This window comes from Electrophorus electricus, chromosome 20, assembly GCF_013358815.1.
Source record: "Electrophorus electricus isolate fEleEle1 chromosome 20, fEleEle1.pri, whole genome shotgun sequence".
Lineage (NCBI taxonomy): Eukaryota > Metazoa > Chordata > Actinopteri > Gymnotiformes > Gymnotidae > Electrophorus > Electrophorus electricus.
Genome location: NC_049554.1, coordinates 6,545,892 through 6,569,416, shown reverse-complemented (window position 1 = coordinate 6,569,416; position 23,525 = coordinate 6,545,892). Strand labels below are relative to the sequence as shown.

Below are 23,525 nucleotides of genomic sequence, written 5' to 3'. Positions count from 1 at the left end.
AGTGGCTGCTTAGGCCCTCAGAGATGCGGCTGTAAAACACTGCAGGCTTAAAGTGGGACGCTGTAGTTTTATAGGCTTAGCAGAGAGAGAGAGAGAGAGAGAGAGAGAGAGAGAGAGAGAGAGAGAGAGAGAGAGAGAGAACGCACGAGAGGGGAAAGAGCACGCGAGAGAGCGCGCGCGAGAGAGCGCGCGCGAGAGAGCGCGCGCGAGAGAGCGCGCACGTGAAAGAGCACGCAAGAGAGAGAGCACGCAAGAGAGAGAGAGAGCTGTAGGTCTGGTCAGGTCTCTCTCAGTGCTGTGTCAGCACTCTGATATTTCTCTCTACACACATCACCTCCGCCCAGACGGAGCACGTTCCTGTGGCTCTGACGCGCCGTACACCTCCACACCTCCATCTACCTTCTCCACCTCAATACCCTGCAAGAGTCCGTCCTACCTTGGAGTCTGTAACGAGGACAAGCTCTCTCAAACGTGTTCTGTAACCATCAGTCAGCCGGTCGGAGCTTCCTGTACTGATTTATTTCGTTTTTATTTTTGGTCTTGTTCCTTAAAAAACAGGAACCGTCATAAGGATAAACCATTTTTCTGGTTGTTTTCAGAAGACACAAGGAAACGTGGGGAAAGAAATGGGACGTTAAGTAAACAGGTAAACACGCCGGGAGCAGGGCAGGACCGGAAAATCCAGACCGATATGGGAGCAGATACAGAAAAGACAACACATTTTTAATTCTTATTAGTCCAAAGAACATCATAATCTCAATCTCTGAGATTGTTCTATATTGATATTTAATCATGTCTTCCGCATCGTTATCTAGTGTTTTTGTCCAAGAATCTCCAATCAGAAGGTCTTTTTTTTTTTTTGTGTAAGGACACACCCCCACTGTACAGTAATCTGACCATCAGCTAAACAAACAGTGCTCAGGAACAGAACACAACACGAACAGCTGACGAACAGAAGATCCTTTAAGGGGCTCATTACAGTAGAGGAGACTGGGGTATCGGGCGTGTGTAGGGCACGGGGCTTGACCATGCAGTGTTCTCTGATCCTGTGGAAACACACACACTGCTGAAAACCATTTCACGCCTCATCTCCTCTGCTTGGAATCCCTGCAGAGGGGTGACAACCCTGATGCAAACCATGTGTGCATGAGGGCGTGTGATGGACAGAGGGTGCACGCACGCGTGTGCACACACACACACAAAACTAGTGTTTATTAGGCAATGCTGGACAGAATTCATACTGTACCCTTTACATTGGAGCTACAGTAAGCCAATCTGTCTCTCACACACACACACTTGAACTACCCTTTAACCAAGACTCCTTTATTTAATCTTCCAAGAAATACGTCCTCCACAGGAAGTGAAAACGCGCGCAGGCACACACACACACACACACACACACACACACACACACACACACACACACACACACACACACACACACACACACACACACACACACACACACACACACACACACACACACGTCCTGCCTCCCTCCTCAGGGCTTATTTTTAATTAACGAGAATTTCTGAAAACAGGAAAATCCATCAGGGAATATGATATTGAGATTGTACAAGTATGTGTATGTGAGCGAGTGAGTGACTGTGTGTGTGTGTTGGGGCACATGTTTTGGTGAGAATAGGATGGACCACACATGCAGAAGAAAACGTGTGTGTGTGTGTGTGTGTAGGTGTGTATGTATGTATGTATGCGCGCGTGTGTAGGTGTGTACGTGTGTGTGTGTGTGTGTGTGTAGGTGTGTACGTGTGTGTGGGCTGATGGGAGTGGAGCCTTTAAACTGACACGTCAGTCCACAGCCACACCGCTGCCATTTTGACCACAGCCGAACGTCAATCCCTGAAAATCGGGAATAACAAGAGGAGAAACCCAAAGATTCCCAAGCAGGAATATTACACTTCCAAAAAGAAGTGTAGCAAATAACTGTAATGGATGCATGACAGAAAAAGTTCATAACCAGAGCAGAGTGGACACGTAACCGTGGTGAGGCTGGCTGATCCCAGACCAGGGCCCCTGCCGTTACGGAACAGACACGTCCATGCTCATCCCTGCAGAGAGCGCAGGTCTGAGTTCATCTGTCTGACTACTGCACCCCTCAGGGAGATCTGAGACATGAGCACTCCCAAGATCCCCAAATCAGAGCCGTAAGGACCAGTGCCAACGCCAACACACACACACGGCTAAGAGGCCATGCTAATATCAGAGCTGGAGTTCTTCCTCCACCCCCACCCTCTACCCCACACCCTGTGCCTCCACCCCCACCCTCTACCCCACACCCCGTGCCTCCACCCCCCGCACGCCACAGCCCACTCCATCCTGGCAAACGAGCTTCGGGAGGAAACAGTGAGTTCTCTCCAACTTCCATAACAAAGAAATGCCCCACATCCTTAAGAAGTGAAGAAGAAAGAAAACTACAGCATTATGACACACAGAAATAAGGGGGAGAGAGCAAGAGAGCGAGAGAGAGAGAGAGAGAGCACACAAAGAAGTGTTCTTGCAGCGTGAACACCCATCGTTATCAGATACCAGACAGGCGGAGAGGCAGAAGGTCCTCATAGAGCTTTGACAGCAGGCTCGTCCTGAAGGTGGCGCGTCTCTCATCACCCACCGATCAGGGACGGGCCGGACAGCAACGGTCACCAGTCCAAGCCCACAAACGGGGCGTGTCCAGACCGTGTGCCACAATCCTGCTGAAGTTTGGGAAAAGGTGCTCCACGTCTGATCACGTTAAAAGGTCACAAGTTAAAAGGGAGCCATGAGCGAACCGAGACCTCGCTACACACGGCTCACGCTCAACCACTTTAATTGAGAGTTAGTGAAGAGGTAATCAATCACAGGTGATCCCACAGGGGGGAAATCAGAAGGAAAAAAATGTGTCAACTCAAAACGGTTTTGGTGTTCAAATACTGAGCTGTTGTCAGAGTGATCACCGGTAACATACAGATCACTTCAGACTGACCAATCGTATCGTGAGCATCAGAAGGGCAACTGTGGGCCAGCTGGACTTTGATTCATCACGACCGTATTACACGCTGAGCTGGAAAGGATCGTACACAAAGGCTTTTGGGGGCAGCCAGAGCGAGCCGTCGTTAGCCAGGCGTTGCTAAAGGCCTGCACGATCGAGCCATCATCGCTCTCTGCTCTACGAACGCTACGGAGAAAACACTGCCATCCCTTGATCCCCTCTGGGCTCCAGCAGACTGCGCAGATGTACCGACTCGTGGCATGACTTCTGAAGGGAGTCCACAGAAACTCCACGTTGGCAGAACCGGAGCTAAAAACACGAGCGTTAGTAACGAGAGGACAGAGCCAGAAAATCACCAGTCATCCAGCCAGGAAAAGCCGTCCGCTCACCCCGCCGAACTGTGGTGTCGATTTTCAGAAAGACAATTTTCAAGAAGAGACACCACCACGACCTGTGTGTGACGGACCTTCCACTGAGAGATTGCAAGGTTGATACCCTGATCATTTCAGCCTTCAGAGAAGTGAACCGGACAGAAACTCAACGTCCTGCTTACAGTAAACCAAACCTCCAAAGGGCACTGCACACACTTGCACAAACATACTAAACGCACACACCCCCCCACCCCCATCTGGACTGTCCATCAAAAACTCTGCGTGGAAATGCTTAAAGCTAGAACTTACTGGAGGTCTATTTTAACACGCACACTCATTCGCCTGGTTCTCTGTCTGAACAGTTACATTCCACGTGTTTCGCTGTGCATTAAACAACTTTTTGGGTCACGGCTGTTCAGACGCGCGTTCAAACGTTGAGGCATTTTACTCGCGTTTCAAAATCATGGTCAACTCTGACGCCCTCCCCCCGCGACCCGGCGGTAGTGGGCTCGGGTCGGCACGTCCTGCAGGTCAGGCTGCGTTTCCTGGCCAGGGACCTAGGTGCTCCCAAAAGCGGTTCGAACGCACCCAAGTATAAACACCGTTCCGGAAAGCATGTGACCGTGAGATCGGCGGCACGCGGGTTCCTTGTGTGTGTTGCACTTCCTCTGCTCTATGTATCCAGGACAGTAAGGGAGGAAGTCCATTAGACAGCTAATCAAATTTGCATGGCCCTCGATTACGTCAGGGCCCTGCTGCTGACCCGGCCCGGCGAGAGGATTGCTCGACTCGGAGCCAGCTCCGTAAACATCCTCGTGACGAGCCCATGCTTTGATCCGCTCACCGCAGGGCTCGAGCGTGTGCTCGGATCAGTCCGGATAAAACCAAACGCTCCCGTGTTTGACAGAGCAGCGAGACGTTTCACGTCGACACCAACACCTCGCCCCCAAACCCACACCCCACCCTCGGCCGCCGCAATAACGTCCGCTGGGGTTTCGCGCTGAGCGGAAGAGAGTATTTATAAGAGCTGGGGTGGCAAATTATTTTCAGACGCGGCCGTCAGCATTTAAATAAACTCACCCTGTAGACGGAGAGAGGGAGATGGACAGAGAGTAGAAGAAAGAGTAGGAGGAGGAGAGTAAAAAGAGAAAGAGCGAGAGAAAACTGGCAATCGAATAAGTAAACATGCTGCAGTTCAGGGAGTTAAGGCACTGCAGCCAAAAGCTCCATTAGCACGAGTTCAAAAAAAAAAAAAAAAAAAGGAGGGGAACTTTCCATGAGCCGATCCCTGCAGGAACGTCCCGGAACGTGGGAGTGTGAAGGAAGCTGGGGAGGGGTGGGGCTTGGCGGGGGCGGAGCCTCCAGTAACAAGAGTGCAAACCCAGCGAGGACTAACCCGCTGCAGCCGGCGAGAGCAGCATCTCAGAAGGACACACACACAGTATGAGGTACGGCTGGAGATGCTTTCTCCACTCCTTCACGTCTGCTTCAAGTTAACAAGCCCCCCCACTTTACTCGCCCGTCTGGTTGAACCCTCCCTCTTTGACCGTCCGTCCTGCTCGGCACAAACCCAGCCGCGCGGTTAACACGGTCCCCTGCGGTAGCACGTGCGAGGCCGCAGAGGTGCCCTCCTCAGACGACACGCAACTTTAGTCCCGCAAAACCACCGAAGAGCGACGCCGGCACACAAACGCAGCACACGTCGCAGGATGAGCACGCTAGCTCAGACGCTTCCGGTTACTGTGGGTGGAAACAACGCGTTCTTGTCTGGTCGTCTGCACAGGACATCGCGTGGCATTCATTGGTGCGTCTCAGCAAACCCTGGACCTCCTTACGCACCCCAGGAGCAGAGCAACGGAGGTGCGATCGCCAGCACTGCCTACGAACGCCTCCACGCGGCACATCCGCGGAGGGATGGAGGAGGCAGGAGCCCAGCGAGGGTGTGGGCCAGGGTGGAGCACATGCCGCGGATGGAGGAAGGACTGCAAAGGGTTAATTTAATAAAACGCCGAATACAAGTTGTTAACCGTTTGGTTCGAGTAAGTCTGCTATGTTTGGCAACCACACCCAGGATGTGTCTGGACGTCTGTAACCAAATCCAACTGTCGAACTGTTACTCAAATCCTGAGAAGGAAAGGGGCTTCCCGGCATCTCGCAATCACGGACCCAGGAACAGCTCGGCCTCGCTCAACTGTTCCAGTTAAAGTGTTAAGAGAAGGCAAGAAGCTGAACAAGTCGGGAGCACTCCTGGGTAACGGCACCTTAGAACATCCGCAGGGAATGACCTGGGGCGGAGGGACGGACGTTCGGCTCGAGGCAGTCTGATGAATCTCCTGGTCTGTGTGCATGCTATCAAGTTACTTTACTCCCCCAGATGTGATGGTGGGCAGGAGTGCCCCCAACCCTGCTGTGCGTATTCCTCAGAGGTGCCGGTAATGACGGCTGGGACGAGTGTGGGTTCGCTAGGCTCCACTCCAGACAGCGTGAGCTGCAAGTGCTCACTTCTGCTGGGCGAGACGTCCCCGCTGCTTACCTAAAGTGTTCTCTGAAAAATAAAAAAATTAAAAAATAGCGTTTCCTCTACAAGCCTTTGCTACATTTATTCAAAATTTGAGTACCAATATGCTTTAAATCAGTAAGCCTCAAACATACTCTGTTCCTTATGACAAAATCGGTAAAGCTCTGTGCGTATTTTGTCACGACGCCATAATAAACGAGGCACAACTGACGTTTCTTGAATCGCATCATCAGAATTCACAGAAAACGTCCGTGTGACGCCTTTTAAACCGTAGCGCTGTTACGTGACCTACAAGGCCGTAAAGCCATTACCGAACCTCTTCCGTCCCAACACCTAGTCTGCTCCCCCGATGAGCAAAAGACCTCCGCCATGGCTCAATTTCAGCGTCGCAGAGGGCAGACTCCTTTACAGACACAGACACACACACACACACAGACGGACAGACAGAGACTTTACACACACACACACACACACAGACCTTCCGTCATATGATGACCAGCCAATTAAATTCTGCTAATATTCCTCGCAAATTCTGTCTGGCATCTTTAACCGCTCCGTTTAATCCGTTTACAGATTCTTGTGCCGAGCGGAGAGCCGTACCGCCGGTAAGGGCAAAAACGGAAATTCTCACACACACACACACACACACACACACACACACACACACACACACACACACACACACACACACACACACACTTTCTCAGCAGCGACGACGACGACACCTCGTTGAACGCCGATGAGGGATGAGCCGTTAGCTAACCGGCACGGCTGCGCGGGAGGGACCGAGCACGGCGCGTAGGCCTACAGATCTGACTAAAGCGTGCTCGGACCCGTGGGTCATCGTGTCGGAGGGTCAGCGCTTCTCTGCAGGCGCAGATCGCTTAGCCTCGACTCGGCACACTAACCACTGAGCTACCACTGCACGACCACGACCACAACAAGGCGCGCATCAGCAGTAAGCTCCGAGAACGTGCCAATGGATGCAACGTCGTAAAAATACCGTATCGATTAGCACTTAGCTAACGACTAAAAACCCACGATAACGATAGCAGTGTTAACATATGAGACACACGGCACGAAAAACACGGTTCTAATGCGTCAGGGTCAGTGCGTCAGCACAGGGAGAGCACGAGTGTGCGGCGATTAATGCAAGTATGGGCACACGGTTACGAGCTTTACCGTCAATTCTGACCGCTATGAAGGTATCATAGCAACCAAAGAGCTGTGGGGGGCGTGGCAGGGGGCGGGGTTATGAATCCTACTGCAGGCTTAAGATAAACAGTCACCTCGTCCTCTCAGTCTAACGCACCAACTCGCATGTATGCACAAATATTTTTGGGTGCGGACACATGCATACTTATGTAACTGGTAACCAGCCTGCATGAAGACTCAAACCCTATTAAACAAATCAATCAATCACATGCACACACACACTACAGCAACAACTCTAGCAACCCCCCCAATCACTCAATCACGGATAACGCCAAGTCCAGCCCCCACCTAACTGCTATGCTCCAGTCTCAGGGGAGAGTTCAGTAGGTCTGCAAATCGGTCACAAACGCAACAAGCGTCCGACCTAGGACAGCTTCTTCATCATCATCATCAGGTATGCACATGCCACTCAGCAAAAAGCCAAACAGGTGTGTGGCTTCCTCCAGGATCTTCACCCGGACAGCCGAGCATGAAAAAGTATGACATGGAGCAGATACAGTTACAAAAGGACCTGAAGCTAAACACTGACCCCAGACAGAATGAAGGTAGAAGACTTAACCTCACACACACACACACACAGTGCTTATTCTGTGAGCTCAGTCCAGATGCTGACAGACAGAACATTTCTGCTGTGAGTGACAGCCTAGCTCTATTTGCAACGTGCCAACACGCTTACAAAATAAAAAGCGCATCCTAAGAGCCACATTTTAAAAAAGCAGTTTATGATTTTCCCTGACAGCTGTTCACTGTGTGCAAAATCGCCTTGTGATGAAACCGGCATGCTTGTCTCGTCCTTTTCTCCGGCACGCTCATCTCATTCTTTTCTTCTCGCTCTCTCTCTCTGCACACTTTAACGCTTCCTAACACAATGCATATTGTTCTCGCGTACATCAGGCACCAGCTGAACTCCAGTCGTCGGGCGTGTCGACCCACGCAGTGCACAGCGGGCCTGCCCGAGGTGTGGACCGACCCAGGCGGCCCCCCACTGCGTTAAAGAGAGCGATGAAGCCAGAACCCGACACTGGGATGATCTGCACACACACACACACACACACACACACACACACACACACACACACAGTGCAGAGCAAATGTCTTGGCTCCTTTTCCAATGATGTGTATGTATATATGAAACAAGCATATGTAAGCGTATATGAAACAAACGTCTAAGGCTGAATTTCCACCACGGAGGGCGCGGGCGAAACGTTTTGTTTGGTTTGGCCTGAAAGCTCCCTTGGACAGCAGGGGATGCTGGGTGCGGTCAGACGAGGGCTGAAGAGTCACAAACCAAGGGTGAGGACGACAGACGGAAACCGAGGCGATGCAGCGGAGCACGAGGGCGCAAAAGTCCGCACATTCCAGCGGAGCAGGGCCAACATGTGGGATAGGCCTCCCTTCTGTCCAGTTTCTGACACAAACTGAGAAACTTGTGCAAACACCTCATGCATACCTACAAAGAATGAGCAGAACTTGCATGCATGCACCCACAGGAAAATGAAAGAGCACATTACCTTTAGAGCTGTCCAGTTTCCAAAATCCACTCAAGTAACCAAAACTACCAGATAAGACTTCTTTACAAAGCATTCTGTTCTTAAACGCTGATCTCAGACCAGTTTCAGCTTTGGTTATTATTAAGGAAAACTGTTAGCAATGACGACGAGTGCTTTGTTTGTTTTGAGGCTTGATGTTTACACTCTAGTTTACAGTGGAGGTTTCCTAATTAGAGGCTATCCATTACAGCTGACCACACACACACACACACACACGTGCCATTTCAGCCAATGCATCCACCTCTGTAAACAAACGACAAAGCTTTTGTTATGTCTAGTGTGTGACATGCCCACGACAAAAAGACATGCCTGTAGGACAGAAAACTATACTCCTAAAACTCTAGGGAAAGTCTGATAGGGTTAGAGTATATGACAGAGAAAGAAACAGGAATGGCAGGTGTATGGGTAAATCATTAACCTGCCCCCCCGCCTTATGCACACACACACACACACACACACACACACACACACACACGGCACTAAGTCCTCAGGAGCTTGGATCGGCTGTGCAAAATAGGGCAATACTATATTACAATACTATACTATAGCGATACTATATTACTGCCCCGACACACGTGCGGTACCGTCATTTATGAGAGCCTGCGCCTCGGGTCCCTGTGCCTCTGTTCCAGTCAGGCACCCGTCCTGAACTGAAGCAACTCAAAGCAGAGAACAAAATGGAAAAGACTGGATACTGGGTCCAGCTCAGGAACGAGCCAGCACACCGCCGTCTTGGACGCTCCACCTGTCTGCCAACTAGAGCCATTTCCTGTAATAACGTCCAGCTGCTCTGTTAAGCACCTGAACTCCCATCACTGGACTTCCGTGGGCTTGGTACACAGACGGAAGATTTTTCTAGCACGTTGACGGATTTTCTCTGCATGGTAGTCGATTCTCAACACGTTAAAATCAACTCTGTAGTGGAACAGCACTTAGAGCCCCCTACTGCTACTGTTTTGCAAAGCCGCAGGGGGTGTCGCAGGGTCACCCGGCAGCACGGCCCACCCACAGGGTCCCCTCCACAAGCCGAGGGGTCCGAGTCCATCCAGCACCTGTGTGTGTTCTCCAGATCCAGCCCGGACCATTCATGAGCCATTAACAGCCTCGGTGTTCTTATTCCTTTATCTCTTCACGGAGGAAAACAACAGAAGACGTTAGAGAAAGAAGAGCAGAAGGTATTAAAAATGCTAAGATAAAAGTGGAAAAATGAAGCAGAGAGCAGAAACTCAGAGTGGGGATGAAATGTTTCCACATTCACCTTTAAATACCGGCGTTAAAGACTGTGCGACAGGCTTCTGTCCAACCGCCACACAACTCTCACACACACTCACCCCAGAGCTCCTTATTTACACATATCTGGTCCGACTTATTGATCCAGGTACTGCATCCAGCGAGCACGCCCACAGTAGTCATGCCTGCACACTAAGGCCTATAGCAGCTTCACGTAAACCTCCAACCACGCCGGCGCTCAAACCCCAGAGCTACACCTCCGTAAAAACCCACAACATTGCAGAACCTGGGTGTTCATGCAGTTTTGTCGTCTTCCAAGCCCACATGAACTGGTGCCAGTGATGTGAAAGAGTGCACACACGTAACCTCAGCGCAGCTCGAGATCTGGAACGGCATGACATCACGGGGCTCGCGCCCAGCCTGACGCAAGAGTGGCAAAACGACCCCACCCAGGGCTACCACATCCGTTTACTAAAACCCAACAGATGCAGACAATGTTTTGGTTCACACTGTGCAGACCTTACAACTGACTGTATAAGCGCGTGAGCGTGTGCGCACACACACACACCCCCCCCCCACTCCATATGACAGCCCATCAAAAGGCACAAGGAGCAAGTGATTAGTGCTGGACACAAAACCCACTGGAACTGATTTAGTATGATGGCGAGAAGAATGGAGAGTGTGCGCGCGCGCACGCAGTGAGGGGCTTTCCCACCGAGAATATGAAGCACGGACCATTCCGGAAACACTGAACTATAACTGAAGTATTTGCTACCTTCTGCTGTAACATAGCAATCTCACCAAGTCACACCCTTTCAAAACACACACCCCTCTCAAACTCCCCATATCTAATGAGCTTTATGGCATCTCAAATGTGTAAGAAACAGGCCCGAGTCCTCCTAGACCAGACAAGGGCTTAAAATGAGAGAGAGAGAGGATTTAGTTACTAGATTTCATCCATGACTGTTTCACATTCAAGTTTATTCCTTCAGATTATTCAGTCGTGACGTCTCTGAACTCTCTCTCGTGTTGAGAATTTGAGTGTAATTGGTCTGAAGGGGTGGAGCATCCATTATAGCCCCTCCCACATGTCCACACGCAGAATAACAGACAAATAAAAGTTGTGATGTGGCGTGGACCTCATGCGAGACACCTGCCGTCACAGCAGAAGGGTCTACGTTTTTTACAAAAGCGTTGCATTTTGAAAGTATGACAATCCCGTTTAGCATCCCAGTATGGCAGAAGGTTCTACAGAAATCCTGTCTGGAAGGGGGTGCAGCACTACCATACACAATTTATTTGGATCAAGATGGGCAGATGCCCATCTCAAACACTGTGACCCAGCTGGTGAGAGCGCTGAAACTCTCAGTCAGCCTGACGAGAGGCTGTGAGCCCCGTCTGTCAGTACAGCTACTGAACTTCCTCTGTGCTAAATGCTGCACAACGCTCTCTCGGTCCAGACACAGGAGGTCGCACTCAGAATCCGTTTCAAATCCAGATTCAAACTCCAATCCAAGCTCAACCCAAAAGTTCAGATCTCCACACCCAAGGCCCCTTTCATAACACACGACTTCACATCTTATTTGACATTAGACTTCCAAACTCCAGCATGTTGAAAACATGGCACAACCAGTGGAATATTTGCTGAAACTGTGCAAAAGCAGCATGAACCACCCCACCCCCAGACTCAGGAAACACTGGGTGTCATGTTCTCAGGCCTCTGTGAAGACACACAAGTGTGGTAAATGTAAATGTACTGCCTGCAGGCCAAACTCCTCACAAAACCGCTGACTATCCGAATGAAGAAGTCTCCCAGAAGCCTGGACGCACACAAAGCCCTCAGTCACAGGTCAGACGTGTGAGCAAGAGGATATTTCTGTCTGAAAAAGTTGTCGACCTTCTCCACAAAGAATGTTCTAGAAATTAGGAAAACGTAAAGCAAGAAAATGACACACTAGAGTACCAAGTCAGCGAGTAACCACACACACCAAGTCACTGCTACCACACATGAAGGATTCCATCAGTAGCATGTCAGTTTGCTTACCCCGTCTCTGCTTGGTCAGATTAATGAGAAGGAGCATCAACATTTCAGTAGTTTTAAAATATTTCACCTCTATACATCAGCCATCAGAGACACACGAACGTACACACTACACTCTCAAACGGCTTCAAACACACGATAACGGATCATCTTTACAACATGTGAGCTTGAGGCAGAACCTCAAAAGCAGTGAAATATAGGGACCCAAGCAGCCGGAGTGACTCACTGTAACAACGTTATTGGTAAAGTGTAGTCTATTTTGGGGGCAAAATAATAAATTATGTCCAACATGGTTGATGAAGCACCACTTAGAATGCTTTCAATCTTAACTCTGCATCAGTAAAAACGTGGTTCAGGGATATCTGGGAGCCGGGGGGGGGGGGGGTTTATTTTGGCACCCACAAGATTTATTTAATCAATCAGCGTAGAGAAAGCAGCACCAACCTGGGGCCCCATCACCCGTTACCGTGGTTACCGGTTCTCCTGACCTCAAAGAGACTGTCACACACTCCATTGGTCCAAGCAGGGGGCACAGCTCCCAGCCGCTCACTGGTCATGTGCTGTTGGTTATACCTGCTACGGGGTCCAGATCACAGGAATCCATCGCAGACCAGCAAGGGGAGGGAAAGGACCAAAGCGAAGCTGCGTCTGAATGGAGCCATGCGGGAGGGCGCGTCAGGAGGGCGGACTGACAGCTGCACAAACAGCCCTCCCATTCCTGTGTGTGCGCACATGCACGTGTGTCAGTTTCACCCTAACCTGTTTGACAGGTTGAACCCGGGAAGACAAAGTTATTTCTGACCAGCTCCAGTGGTGTGCTGGTTGACCCTGGTCTCACGGAAGCGGCCAAGTCTGCACTGTCCGGCCCGGACCGGGGCACGGCTGTGCCGAGACCATGCAGCAGAGAAGAGGGGGGTAAACTAATGAGAATGAGAGAGAGAGAGAGAGAGAGAGAGAGAGAGAGCAGACAGCAAGCTAGGTGAAATAGGAATGCCAGTGACAGTTTTGGTGATAAACTCAGTCCAGTCCAGCAGGATTCCAAGCATTCCAGAGCTCGGGCCTTGGCAATGTGTAATCAAATTTCCGGAACATTCTCCAGCTTTGCTCACTCCAACACGAGCAGGTAGTGCCGGATGAGCGATCCCATCTGCCTGCTTTTGATTTGCTCTGAAATTCTCTGGGAATGAAGAGTGTCTCTTTCCCACTTCAGCACACAGTGTCATGAGGGGAGGTGACAGAGGAAGTGATGCAGACCGGTCGCTAAGCACGAAGAGCTAACTGTGTGGTCTATCTGAAGGCCGCATAAAAACTAAACTCTCTCCCAACAGAGAAAAGAGAATCAGCCAATAAGCAAATAACCAGCAAATGAGAAATCAGCCAGACAGCAGTGAATCACTCTGGGCTGGGTTTTTTTTTTTTTTTTTTTTTTTTTAATTCCCTTGGGATTTTTGTTAACAAGGGGAGTTTTCCCACAAATTTCGCCTCCCTTTATACCTCCCTTCTACACATGTGCAGATGTGCTGAAAAGGTAAACAGCAACACAGACAATATTGTTTTAAAAGTTCCTCTTAAAGAGACATGTGTGCGTGTGTGTGTGTGTGGTGTGTCCTCCCACCCATCAGAACCAAACGATCTACTGCAAGATCCTTTACAAACACAAATGTCCCTGCCGTAGCATACGCAAACAGTATAGAACAGGAAACACTGAGGTGATGAAAACATTATACAAACAGAATAAACCTTTCTGTCCACTGGAGTATTTATAGGAGTGGAACATGTAAATGAACAGAAGGGAACCTCCCCTTCAAAATCTGCACTGCCTGAGCGAACAGATCGGGGTTTGTCCCACTCGTGACCCGGACATATCAGAGATGCCCATTTCCTCTTCCTCCGCAAGGAGAGAAGGAAGGAAAACACCTCTCCCAGAAACGGGAGAGACAGCAGCCTGGACAGGGCAATTTCACCTCCTTCCCGTTAAAAGAGAAACCCCGGCCCTTGTCTCCATGGAGAGCGGAGCAGTGCTCGGGCCCTGGAGCTGTAGGAGGGGCGCTTCCTTAATGCCGCGCTGGAATTACAGAGCAGGCCAGCAGAGCTTTACTGCACCGCCTGATTTAAAGTGAGGCATTGCTGTGGGACCACACAAGAGGTTTCAGAATAGCATCACAGGGAACAGAAGGAGTGCCACCCTCTCACACTCTAGCAGAGAGAAAGAGAGAAAAACAAAACATTCAAATGCTGGATCTCTAATGTCGTTGCACTGCTGCACAATAACACCAAAGCATTATAATTCTAAATAAGACCAGTTAATGAATCATTTGTATGTACACATACGTGTGTGTGTGTGTGTGTGTGTGTGTGTGTGTGTGTGTAGGAGACCCAGTTCTCAGGACATCAGCCCAGTCGGCCAGCATGGTTCACCAGCCACATCACATCGCCATCACGTCAGTTACCATAGCGATGGAGATGACCGACAACAAGCCTGATCAGGGCATCAGACCTTCAGTGGCAATTAACAAGACTGGACAGAGCGATCCAAGCAATTAAAAAGGTGTTAATGAGAGAAGAGGCAGTACAAACGAGCGCACATACACACGCGCGTGCTCGCAAGTTAAAACTGGGGAGGGAAACGACAAAGCTTTGGAGAATAATCCCAACGCCGCACAGGATTATACAGTCCAGACAGAGAGAGACCGGATTATACTGTAGAGATTATACAGTCCACGCAGAGAGACAGGATGGATCCTCAATGTTCTACTGTACAGCCATCATGCCCCATACACCATCTCCAGCTATGCACGGTCCTCCACCCAGACACCCACACCCTGTTCATACGCAGCTCGCGTGAGTCGTAAACACCCAGAGCTTCCAGGGTTTCAAATCGACACACACGTCCCAACCGATCGCTCAGTCCCTTCAACACCAGATGTAATTTTTAATGTCACGGCAAACCTGGAATTCAAGCTGACAAACGAACTTTGACTTTACGGCCTGTGCAAAAATCGCAAACGTGACACGTTTTTGCCTTTTACGAACGCGATCGGTGAACGTACAACACACCGACACAAACATCTGGAAGATGTTAGAACATGAAAAACACCCAAATCCTACACCCAATATGTTCTGCTGACCAAGTTGAATCAGAAAAAGTGAAAACAAAACTGAATCGCAGAGTCCTCAGAGTCTGCAGAACACATGCTGGCAATTCAAGTTCATGGTAACGGAACCAGTCAATCTAGCAGAAGGTCTCGGTGTCTTCAGCCTGTGTTTTTTTTTTTTAATGGACTCTCGCGAGGAGAAGCAGACCCCATCTAGATGACCTTGATACGTTTTGACTAGCTCATCTTTGCTGAGAGACCAAAATTAACTTGAGCGAGAACGGAGCAGTCAGGAAATTGGCTATTGTTCAGAAGAGATTTAAAAAATGTAAATTTTGTTGAACTGCACATACCTATTAATTCCCAACAAGTAGATCAAGTTCTACACACACAAATTTATAGAAAACCTCTCTCCTGCTCCATTCGCCTAAATTAGGATTAAAAGGTCACAAAACCAAAAGGTTCAGGTTGCTCTGGTTAACCTCCAAACACCTTGGTGAAGTTACGGCTTCACACTCACTGACTGCTGCCTTCATCGAGGATGCGCTGTACAGCCAACCTCATTACAGAGAAAGAAAAACTCCAAACACTCCCAGAAAGATGATGGCACAAACAGCAGCGCAGCCTCCTAACCGCCTTTACACGGAGGCTGGATGGTGATAGGATCCCATTTATGCTGATTCAGGATCAGTTTCATGAAACAGAGTTTAGCATCATACCTGTCCAGTTTGTTAAACAAAAAAAGTGAGAGGCCAGAAACCACTCCTCCTAAAAAGGGGAGCGCACCCTCAGATCACTAAAACCATCTGACGCGCTTCTAGTTCAGCGCTGCCCACTCAGACCTACGTCCTGCTGCATCGGTATCCGGGGCCTGCCAGTCTCCAACAAGATGACGGCACTTCTCTCAAAAGGAGTGAAAAGCAAGGGATTATTTAAAATATATGCAAGAAAACAACAGAAGCACAAAAAAGTGTTTTTAATTGTTCTGTGGCATGTCAAATATGGGAAGGTGAGAGACATTTAAGCACATGTCCAAAGCAGGTCTGGGCAGTGTTGTCTGAGAAGGCCAATCCACCCTCCCCTGTGGTATCCGTTGGTCTCATGTACCAGTCATGTTCTAGGACAGACAGCCACACCCAGTTTACTTAGCAGGCTGATGTGGGCCAGAGCCCAAGTGACCTTTAACCCTCCCCCAGCAGATCAGCAAGCCTCGCCATGATTCCAGTGTAAACAGAGGCCAGCTTTTCCAGTTTGGCCCAAGGAAGTCAGGGATTGTGAAAGGTGTCTGTCTGCTCATTTTAGGCTCTGTGGGAGATGAGTAAAATACCAGGATTTCCTTTGTGGAAAAAACAGATACAATCAGTCGTGCTGCGCGATCCGAGTTCACCGGAGAGCCGTAAAACACCAAGGTTAAATGTTTTGTGCTGGCATCGTTTCCATGGCGGCAGGCTAACTTACTCCAGCCACTCTAATATAAGACCCAGTTGGACTTCCTTATGATACATTTTTAAGACACGTTTTCGTTACAGACTCCTGCAATTATTATTCCATCAGTGAACAGGTACTCGTACAACTGATTATTCCTTATAAAGACCCAGGTTCCCACACAAAATCAGAAAAGTCAAAAATTACATAGGAGTCACAGTGTAAAAATGAACAAAGATTAATAAGAAGATATGAGCTGCACTAGCAAACAGCACCGCGGGTCTCTGTAGAGACCACAGGCTGAACACCAGAAGCAGCTCCCAGCACAGAGACGTGACCACTTCATCACTTAATGTCAGCACAGTAAGTGGTGAAGTAAGTATTGGGAGTGTGTGAATGTAAGTTTTGGAGGGAACTCCATTTTATAGTTGTGAAACTTAAAAGCCATCTGAAAAAAACACTTCAAATAAGGTCAGCTGAGCTCTAGAGTCATTGACATCCTACACACACACTATATACATGCATACATACATACACACACTGGAAGACAGTGCATCACTTTTGTTTAAGAGATTGTTGCCAAACTCATTTTGTAAACTGATTTTCGTCACAAATTCCAGGCATGACAGATTAACTGAAACTAAACACGCCTATATGAGAGAGAGAGAGAGAGAGAGAGAGAGAGAGGGAGAGAGAGAGAGAGAGAGAGAGAGCTCCAGGAATGCAGCCGAGGCTGACTGGCTGGTTTCCTGAAGCTGTCTGAAGTCGTTCAGAGAACAGGGTCGAACGGGCGGGAGCGCGTGGGCCAAAGGCGACGCGCTGATCGCGAGCTCCATATGGACGCGTGAGTAGCGTGCGTCAGCGCGAGACCTGCACGCTGCGGGCTCTCACGTCTCCATCCGAGACTTGCAGATTGGGGGTCAGTGCCTACTCGTCCGCCTACAGGCCAATATAACTGAACGCAAAACGGACCGTTTGTAACACACAAACAAACGGGGGGCGGGGGGGGGAGTACACTCTGGTTTAGTAAATACACACGTGATGATCTTCAATTAATCGTATTTTGCGAGGTTAGTCCATCCTGTGCCCCAGATCCTGATCGGGACAGTACGACGTGAAATAAAGCAGGGGTCGCTTACCTTGCCGGACGGTCTTTAGCCTAACGGGTCCGTTGAAGTTCCTCAGGATGTTTAACACGTCGTACAGCGGCAGTCCGGACACGGAGAGGGTCTCCACCTCCAGTAGCAGGTCCCCTTCTGTCAGTTTCCCACTCTTATAGAGCAGGACGCTCTCGTTTACGGGTCCGACGTACGCGAACTCGCCGTTCTCCGCGCCGCCGCGGAGTTGCACGTTGAACTCCCCGCGACTGTCCTTGCAGATCGCGCATTCGTTAACTTTGGCGGTCCAGTGGCTTTTCTTCTGCGCCACTTTGGACATTGTGAGCAAGATCCGTCCACAAACAGGTGGTCCCACTGATAAAAAGGAAAAGGGAAAACCCGGACGGTTTGGTTCATAGGCTCAAATGGCCGAACGATACGCAGAAAGTTTCTATTCGCTCCCTCGAAACATGAATGCACCTTTTCCGCCACACACGCACAAAACATCAAGCCATCCTTATTCGATACGTTCACTTAAGTGGAACTCCGGCCACACCAGCTGCTTCTAATTAGCATGCGTTATATTTCTAATTTGCTTAACATATTTGAATCCTCTCGATCAGTCTCATCTGTCTGCCTTAGTTTCGGAAACACCTTGCGTCAACACTTTTAAATTTTTTAAATTCTTTCTGAGTCACTAAGTCTTTTCTAAGTCACTGGATTCATCTCTGATTCAAAGACGCGGCTTTTTCCCCCAAGACTGGCCGGCCGTTGTGCTTGGTGCTTCGCGGATCACGGCTCCTTTAAACAGGTACGGCGCAGTCTCCCGTTCCCTCCACTTCGTCCGATTCTGCGCCCAGCCATAGGTTGGAGCGATAGTAAAACGCGCGCATGCGCCCTTCTGCCCTCCGGCGTCTTCTAAGGAAAAGCCAAGCGCGCTGCACGCCGGGTCCTAGCGCCCGCCTATATTAAGCAGCCCAGAGAATGTTTACGATCCCAAACCGGTTTATGAATGTTCGTATGAATAGCGATCAAATGTTGTTAATATAATACAGTTACGTTGTAACAGTAAAATGATCCAGTTCTTAGTGTTTTTGTCATTTGAATTAGCTCGATAAACATCGATGACTAAAAATGTAATGACAAGAAAACAAGTCCCTCAGTAAAATCCTTTAAACTTTAATTGGATTTATTCTAATCACTTATTGCACTTGTGAATGCTTCGTGGGGGTTTTTATGCTGCGTTGTGAGTTTTGTCAGTCTGACACTGATGGGTACCATGTAAGTCCAGTTTGAACTGTCATCAGCGGAACGGAGAGTGGGAAGTGTGTGTTCTGCTTCAACCAGACCATCCTCTGTTCCTCGAAGCGTCTCGCCAAATGTAACCGTAGCAGTCTCATATAAGCACAGCAAAGATACTCTATGCTTTCCATCTTTTGTTTGTTGCTTTGTTCATTCATTTGTTTACTGTGACATTTATTTTGAGGTCTTTTAGCAAAGAAAAATAACCTTGTTCACATTTCACAATAAGAAAGTTGCACTGCACACAGTAATATTTGTTATTTCTGGTTAAGAGACAGAGAAGGTTTTGTCCTGGTCTTTTTAGCAATAAAAACTTAAATGTGTTGAGAAAGCTTTTCTTAAATTCCAGAAGTCAGGATAATAATGAATTACTTGTATGTGATATGATGTCAACAGCATAAGAGTTGAGCAGTTTCCATCACTATGGTTATTTGTAGCATTTGTGTGTGTTTGTTTGTGTGTGTTGTTGTGTTGGTGTCTGTGTCTGTGTGTGTGTGTGTGTGTGTGTGTGTGTGTGTGCACTCCATCCCAGGTAGTTTGATTTTACCCACGTCACTGAGATCAGACGTACTATGCCGCTAACATTGATGACTGTGTGTGTGTGTGTGTGTGTGTGTGTGCACTCCATCCCAGGTAGTTTGATTTTACCCACGTCACTGAGATCAGACGTACTATGCCGCTAACATTGATGACTGTGTGTGTGTGTGTATGTGTGTGCACTCCATCCCAGGTAGTTTGATTTTACCCACATCACTGAGATCAGACGTACTGTGCCACTGACCTTGGCAGGAGTGTCCGAGCTCTCCGCTCCTAAAAATACCATCAGAAGTGCTCGCTCTCCCCGGAGACGCCAGCCATTAGTCTGAAAGGAGCAGTAGCTCGAGTGTTTTTAAGTCTAAAGCAGCTGTCCTCTGACTCCGGTCCTCCAGGGGCACGCTTGGTCTGCTGGACCTCTGCATCTGGGCCACAAGAACCATGAGGCACACATGATGCCCAACTTCATTGGCCCTCCCGAGAGGCGCTAGACTGCTTTTCGCACAGGCCTGAGAAGTTTGGGCGGGGCCTGCTGATCCCTCTGCTGGTGGGGCCGGCCCACACGCGCAGACCAGGGCTTGAATTTGCATAGTATGCAAACGCTGTGCATGACAAAGACAGTACGAGGCAGTGAGAAGGAGAGAGAGAAGAAGAATTTCAAATGCGTGAAGTTCAGTACCAGCCTCTGCTATTGGCAGGTCATGCCAATCTGACTGAGACATCGTGAGGCGTGTCGCTTTTCCGTCTGTAATTTAATTATTTTGCTTTGTGAATTAGTGTCAGTAGATCTAATTTAAGTCACAATTGCATAGATGGTTTCTCTTACTTTTTAGGATTTCCTGGAAAGTAGAAGAAACCTGAAGAGAGAGAATCTTTCCTCACGTATCAGCCATGCATGACAAGCTCATTATTATTGCGAACAATGAACCCTGTTCGTACAGAAATGAAACATGAGGTTTCTGCTTATAATTACATATGACGGCATTTATTTATTTATAATATATCAATATTTCTTTTTTTCAGCATTTCAACATTCATTGTCAACAATTCTTCTGTTGGAAATGGTTAGTCAGTTTTCATGTCAATAATAATTTATGTAAGGATTTAAAAACATTTGGCCCTACAACTGCACTGATGTGATATAACCTCAATGACATTAGTTACACTAATGATAGCGACGTGTCCATCATCCAGTAAGTTCGTATCTTCTTTGACTTCTAGAGGACATGTAATGCAGAGGCCATGGAGTCAATATTGCAATATGGATTATTTCACACCCAAATAATCATTGCAGATTTTATAGGATTGCTGTCATATTTTGAGATATGATACACATTTTAAATACACATTTAAAATGCTTAAAGTTGAACCTTTTCGTGATCTTTTACTTTATATTTTAGCCACCTTAGTGTGTTTTTATTTTAAGCTCTGCAAACACCATGTGCTCATGAACTGTTTTGCTGTACTTAATAATGAACGTGCTGCTTATTTCTGCTATAAGCCACCATAAACCCCATACTAAACCCCACACTAAACCCTACACCAAACCCCACACTAAACCCTACACCAAACCCCATACTAAACCCCATACTAAACCCTACACTAAACCCCATACTAAACCCTACACTAAACACCACACTAAACACCACACTAAACCCTACACTAAACCCCATACTAAACCCCATACTAAACCCTACACTAAACCCCATACTAAACCCTACACTAAACCCCACACTAAACCCTACACTAAACCCCATACTAAACCCCATACTAAACCCCATACTAAACCCCATACTAAACCCTACACTAAACCCCATACTAAACCCATACTAAACCCCATACGAAACCCTACACTAAACCCCATACTAAACCCCACACTAAACCCCACACTAAACCCTACACTAAACCCCATACTAAACCCTACACTAAACCCATACTAAACCCTACACTAAACCCTACACTAAACCCCATACTAAACCCATACTAAACCCCACACTAAACCACATACTAAACCCCATACTAAACCCCACACTAAACCCCACACTAAACCCTACACCAAACCCCATACTAAACCCTACACTAAACCCCATACTAAACCCCATACTAAACCCCACACTAAACCCTACACTAAACCCCACACTAAACCCTACACTAAACCCTACACTAAACCCTACACTAAACCCCATACTAAACCCATACTAAACCACATACTAAACCCTACATTAAACCCCATACTAAACCCCATACTAAACCCTACACTAAACCCATACTAATCCCTAGATTAAACCCTACACTCAACCCATACTAAACCTTACACTAAACCCCATATTAAACCCCATACTATACTCTACACTAAACCCCATACTAAACCCTATACTAAACCTTACACTAAACCCATACTAATCTCCATATTAAACCCTACACTCAACCCATATTAAACCCTACACTAAACTCCATACTAAACACTACCCTGAACCCCTCACTAAACTCCACACTAAACCCCACACTAATCCCGACACTTAAACCCCTGAGCACATCACAATGTAAGTCTTTCTGCCTATAGCCATTTGCTTGGGTGGGTTCAGTGTAATGTCTTTTCCCATAACTCCATAAATCGCGTCCTTGTCCCAGCATCCCAGACCCGAGCTGTACTTGGCATGTGAGATTAAAGGTGAACAGACACATGTCAGCTGCCCCTACTGCCACTTAATGTCCCTTTGGAGCTGCCTGTGGCTTCACAAAGACAGACATGATCAAACGCTCACAATCACAGCTACTTTTTTTCATCCTCTCAATGGGTTGTGTCTGTGTGTTTATTATCTGCTCTGTTTCTCAGAGTTCTGCATCTATATACACTAGACGAGCCTTTATTATGGGGATCCAGGGTCTTACCAGTGGGAATTACGCTATGACTATATCTCCTTACCTGAAACAGGCTCTCAGCTCCAGGTATTCTCACACATACACACACACACACACACACACACACATACACATATACACATACACACACATGCACACACACACACACACACACGCACACACACACACACACAAACACAAACACACAGGCACACACACACACACACACACTCCCTGTTTTTGGAAATTCAGGGTTTTGCGTGTAGACAGGAGTTTCCAACACATGCAGGAATCAGACCTTTCAGGTATTAATCCACTTCACTATCACAGGTCACCACACACATTTGACCTGATTTACCACATTTACTATACTAGAATAGAATATTTATTTATGTAGCTTTATACAGCACAATCAAATAAAATAGTACGCAAGTAATCAGAAAAATTGTTTACAAGTCACATGAAAACACTCATTACTGACATGCTGTCGTTGGGATTCTGTAGCTGTTCTTTATTTAAGACGAAGTGTGTTTCTATAAACTGGAGACCTTGGCCTAAGATGTAGATGAATGTGTGTGTTTATATATATGTATATTGGTTTGTGTGGATGTGTGTAAGTGTGGTGTGTTTATATACCTGTGTGTGTATGTGGGTGTGCAGTGGTTTGTGTGTTTACACTTGCACACAGAATCTCGTAACCTGCTGGTTCTTTAAGGACTTGGCTGTGCTCCAGACAGAACATCACGCATGACTTTCTCCCGTGTTTCTATTTGAGTTGTGTGTGCTATGTCTGCTTGCTCTGATCCCATGGGGACAGTGTGGGGTGAGCGCCAGCCAAACACCCTCTGCTTTCATGCTCAGAGCTGACGCTGTCCGCCCAATAATAACACAACCTACAAATTACATGCTTTCTTGATCCCCCCCTCTCAGTTTCCAGAGCTACTGATGTGCACACAGAGAAAGGGAGCTCTCCTAATGCGAGATCAGACCGCTCATCAAGAGAGATCAATCAGACATCTCCTCAGATGCTAAGCAACCACTTGCCCGACAGCAGTTTCCCTGGAAGGTGGGATTATGGTGATGGGGTGGGATTACCATGCTCAGGTCAACGCAGTCGGAGTGGGATTTTATTCCTTGTTCTGTCTGTTGCAGCAGAGTTAGGTGGAGATTGAAACCCAGGCTGGTGTTTCTAAAGTGCTTCAGTGTTCAGCCCAGGGCCCTGCTGTAGGACTGGGATCTGCACTGTTGGTTTGAATAGAGACCAAGGCCCATTACAGCTCCTCAACATGTGTTGAGTCT

The 23,525-nt window shown here is 48.0% G+C and overlaps 1 protein-coding gene across 9 annotated transcripts in view; it reads right to left on the bottom strand.

The window, feature by feature from the left end:
* The window catches only part of LOC113580745 (membrane-associated guanylate kinase, WW and PDZ domain-containing protein 1), a 74,694-nt gene extending 56,356 nt beyond the window's left edge, over positions 1-18,338 (bottom strand). For all 9 annotated transcript variants that reach the window (XM_035520368.1, XM_035520370.1, XM_035520372.1 and 6 more), the window contains exon 1: positions 17,571-18,338. In XM_035520368.1, the coding sequence (XP_035376261.1) occupies positions 17,571-17,868 (298 nt within the window). In that variant the 5' untranslated portion in view covers positions 17,869-18,338. The remainder of the gene's footprint in view (positions 1-17,570) is intronic.
* Positions 18,339-23,525: the final 5,187 nt, after the last annotated feature.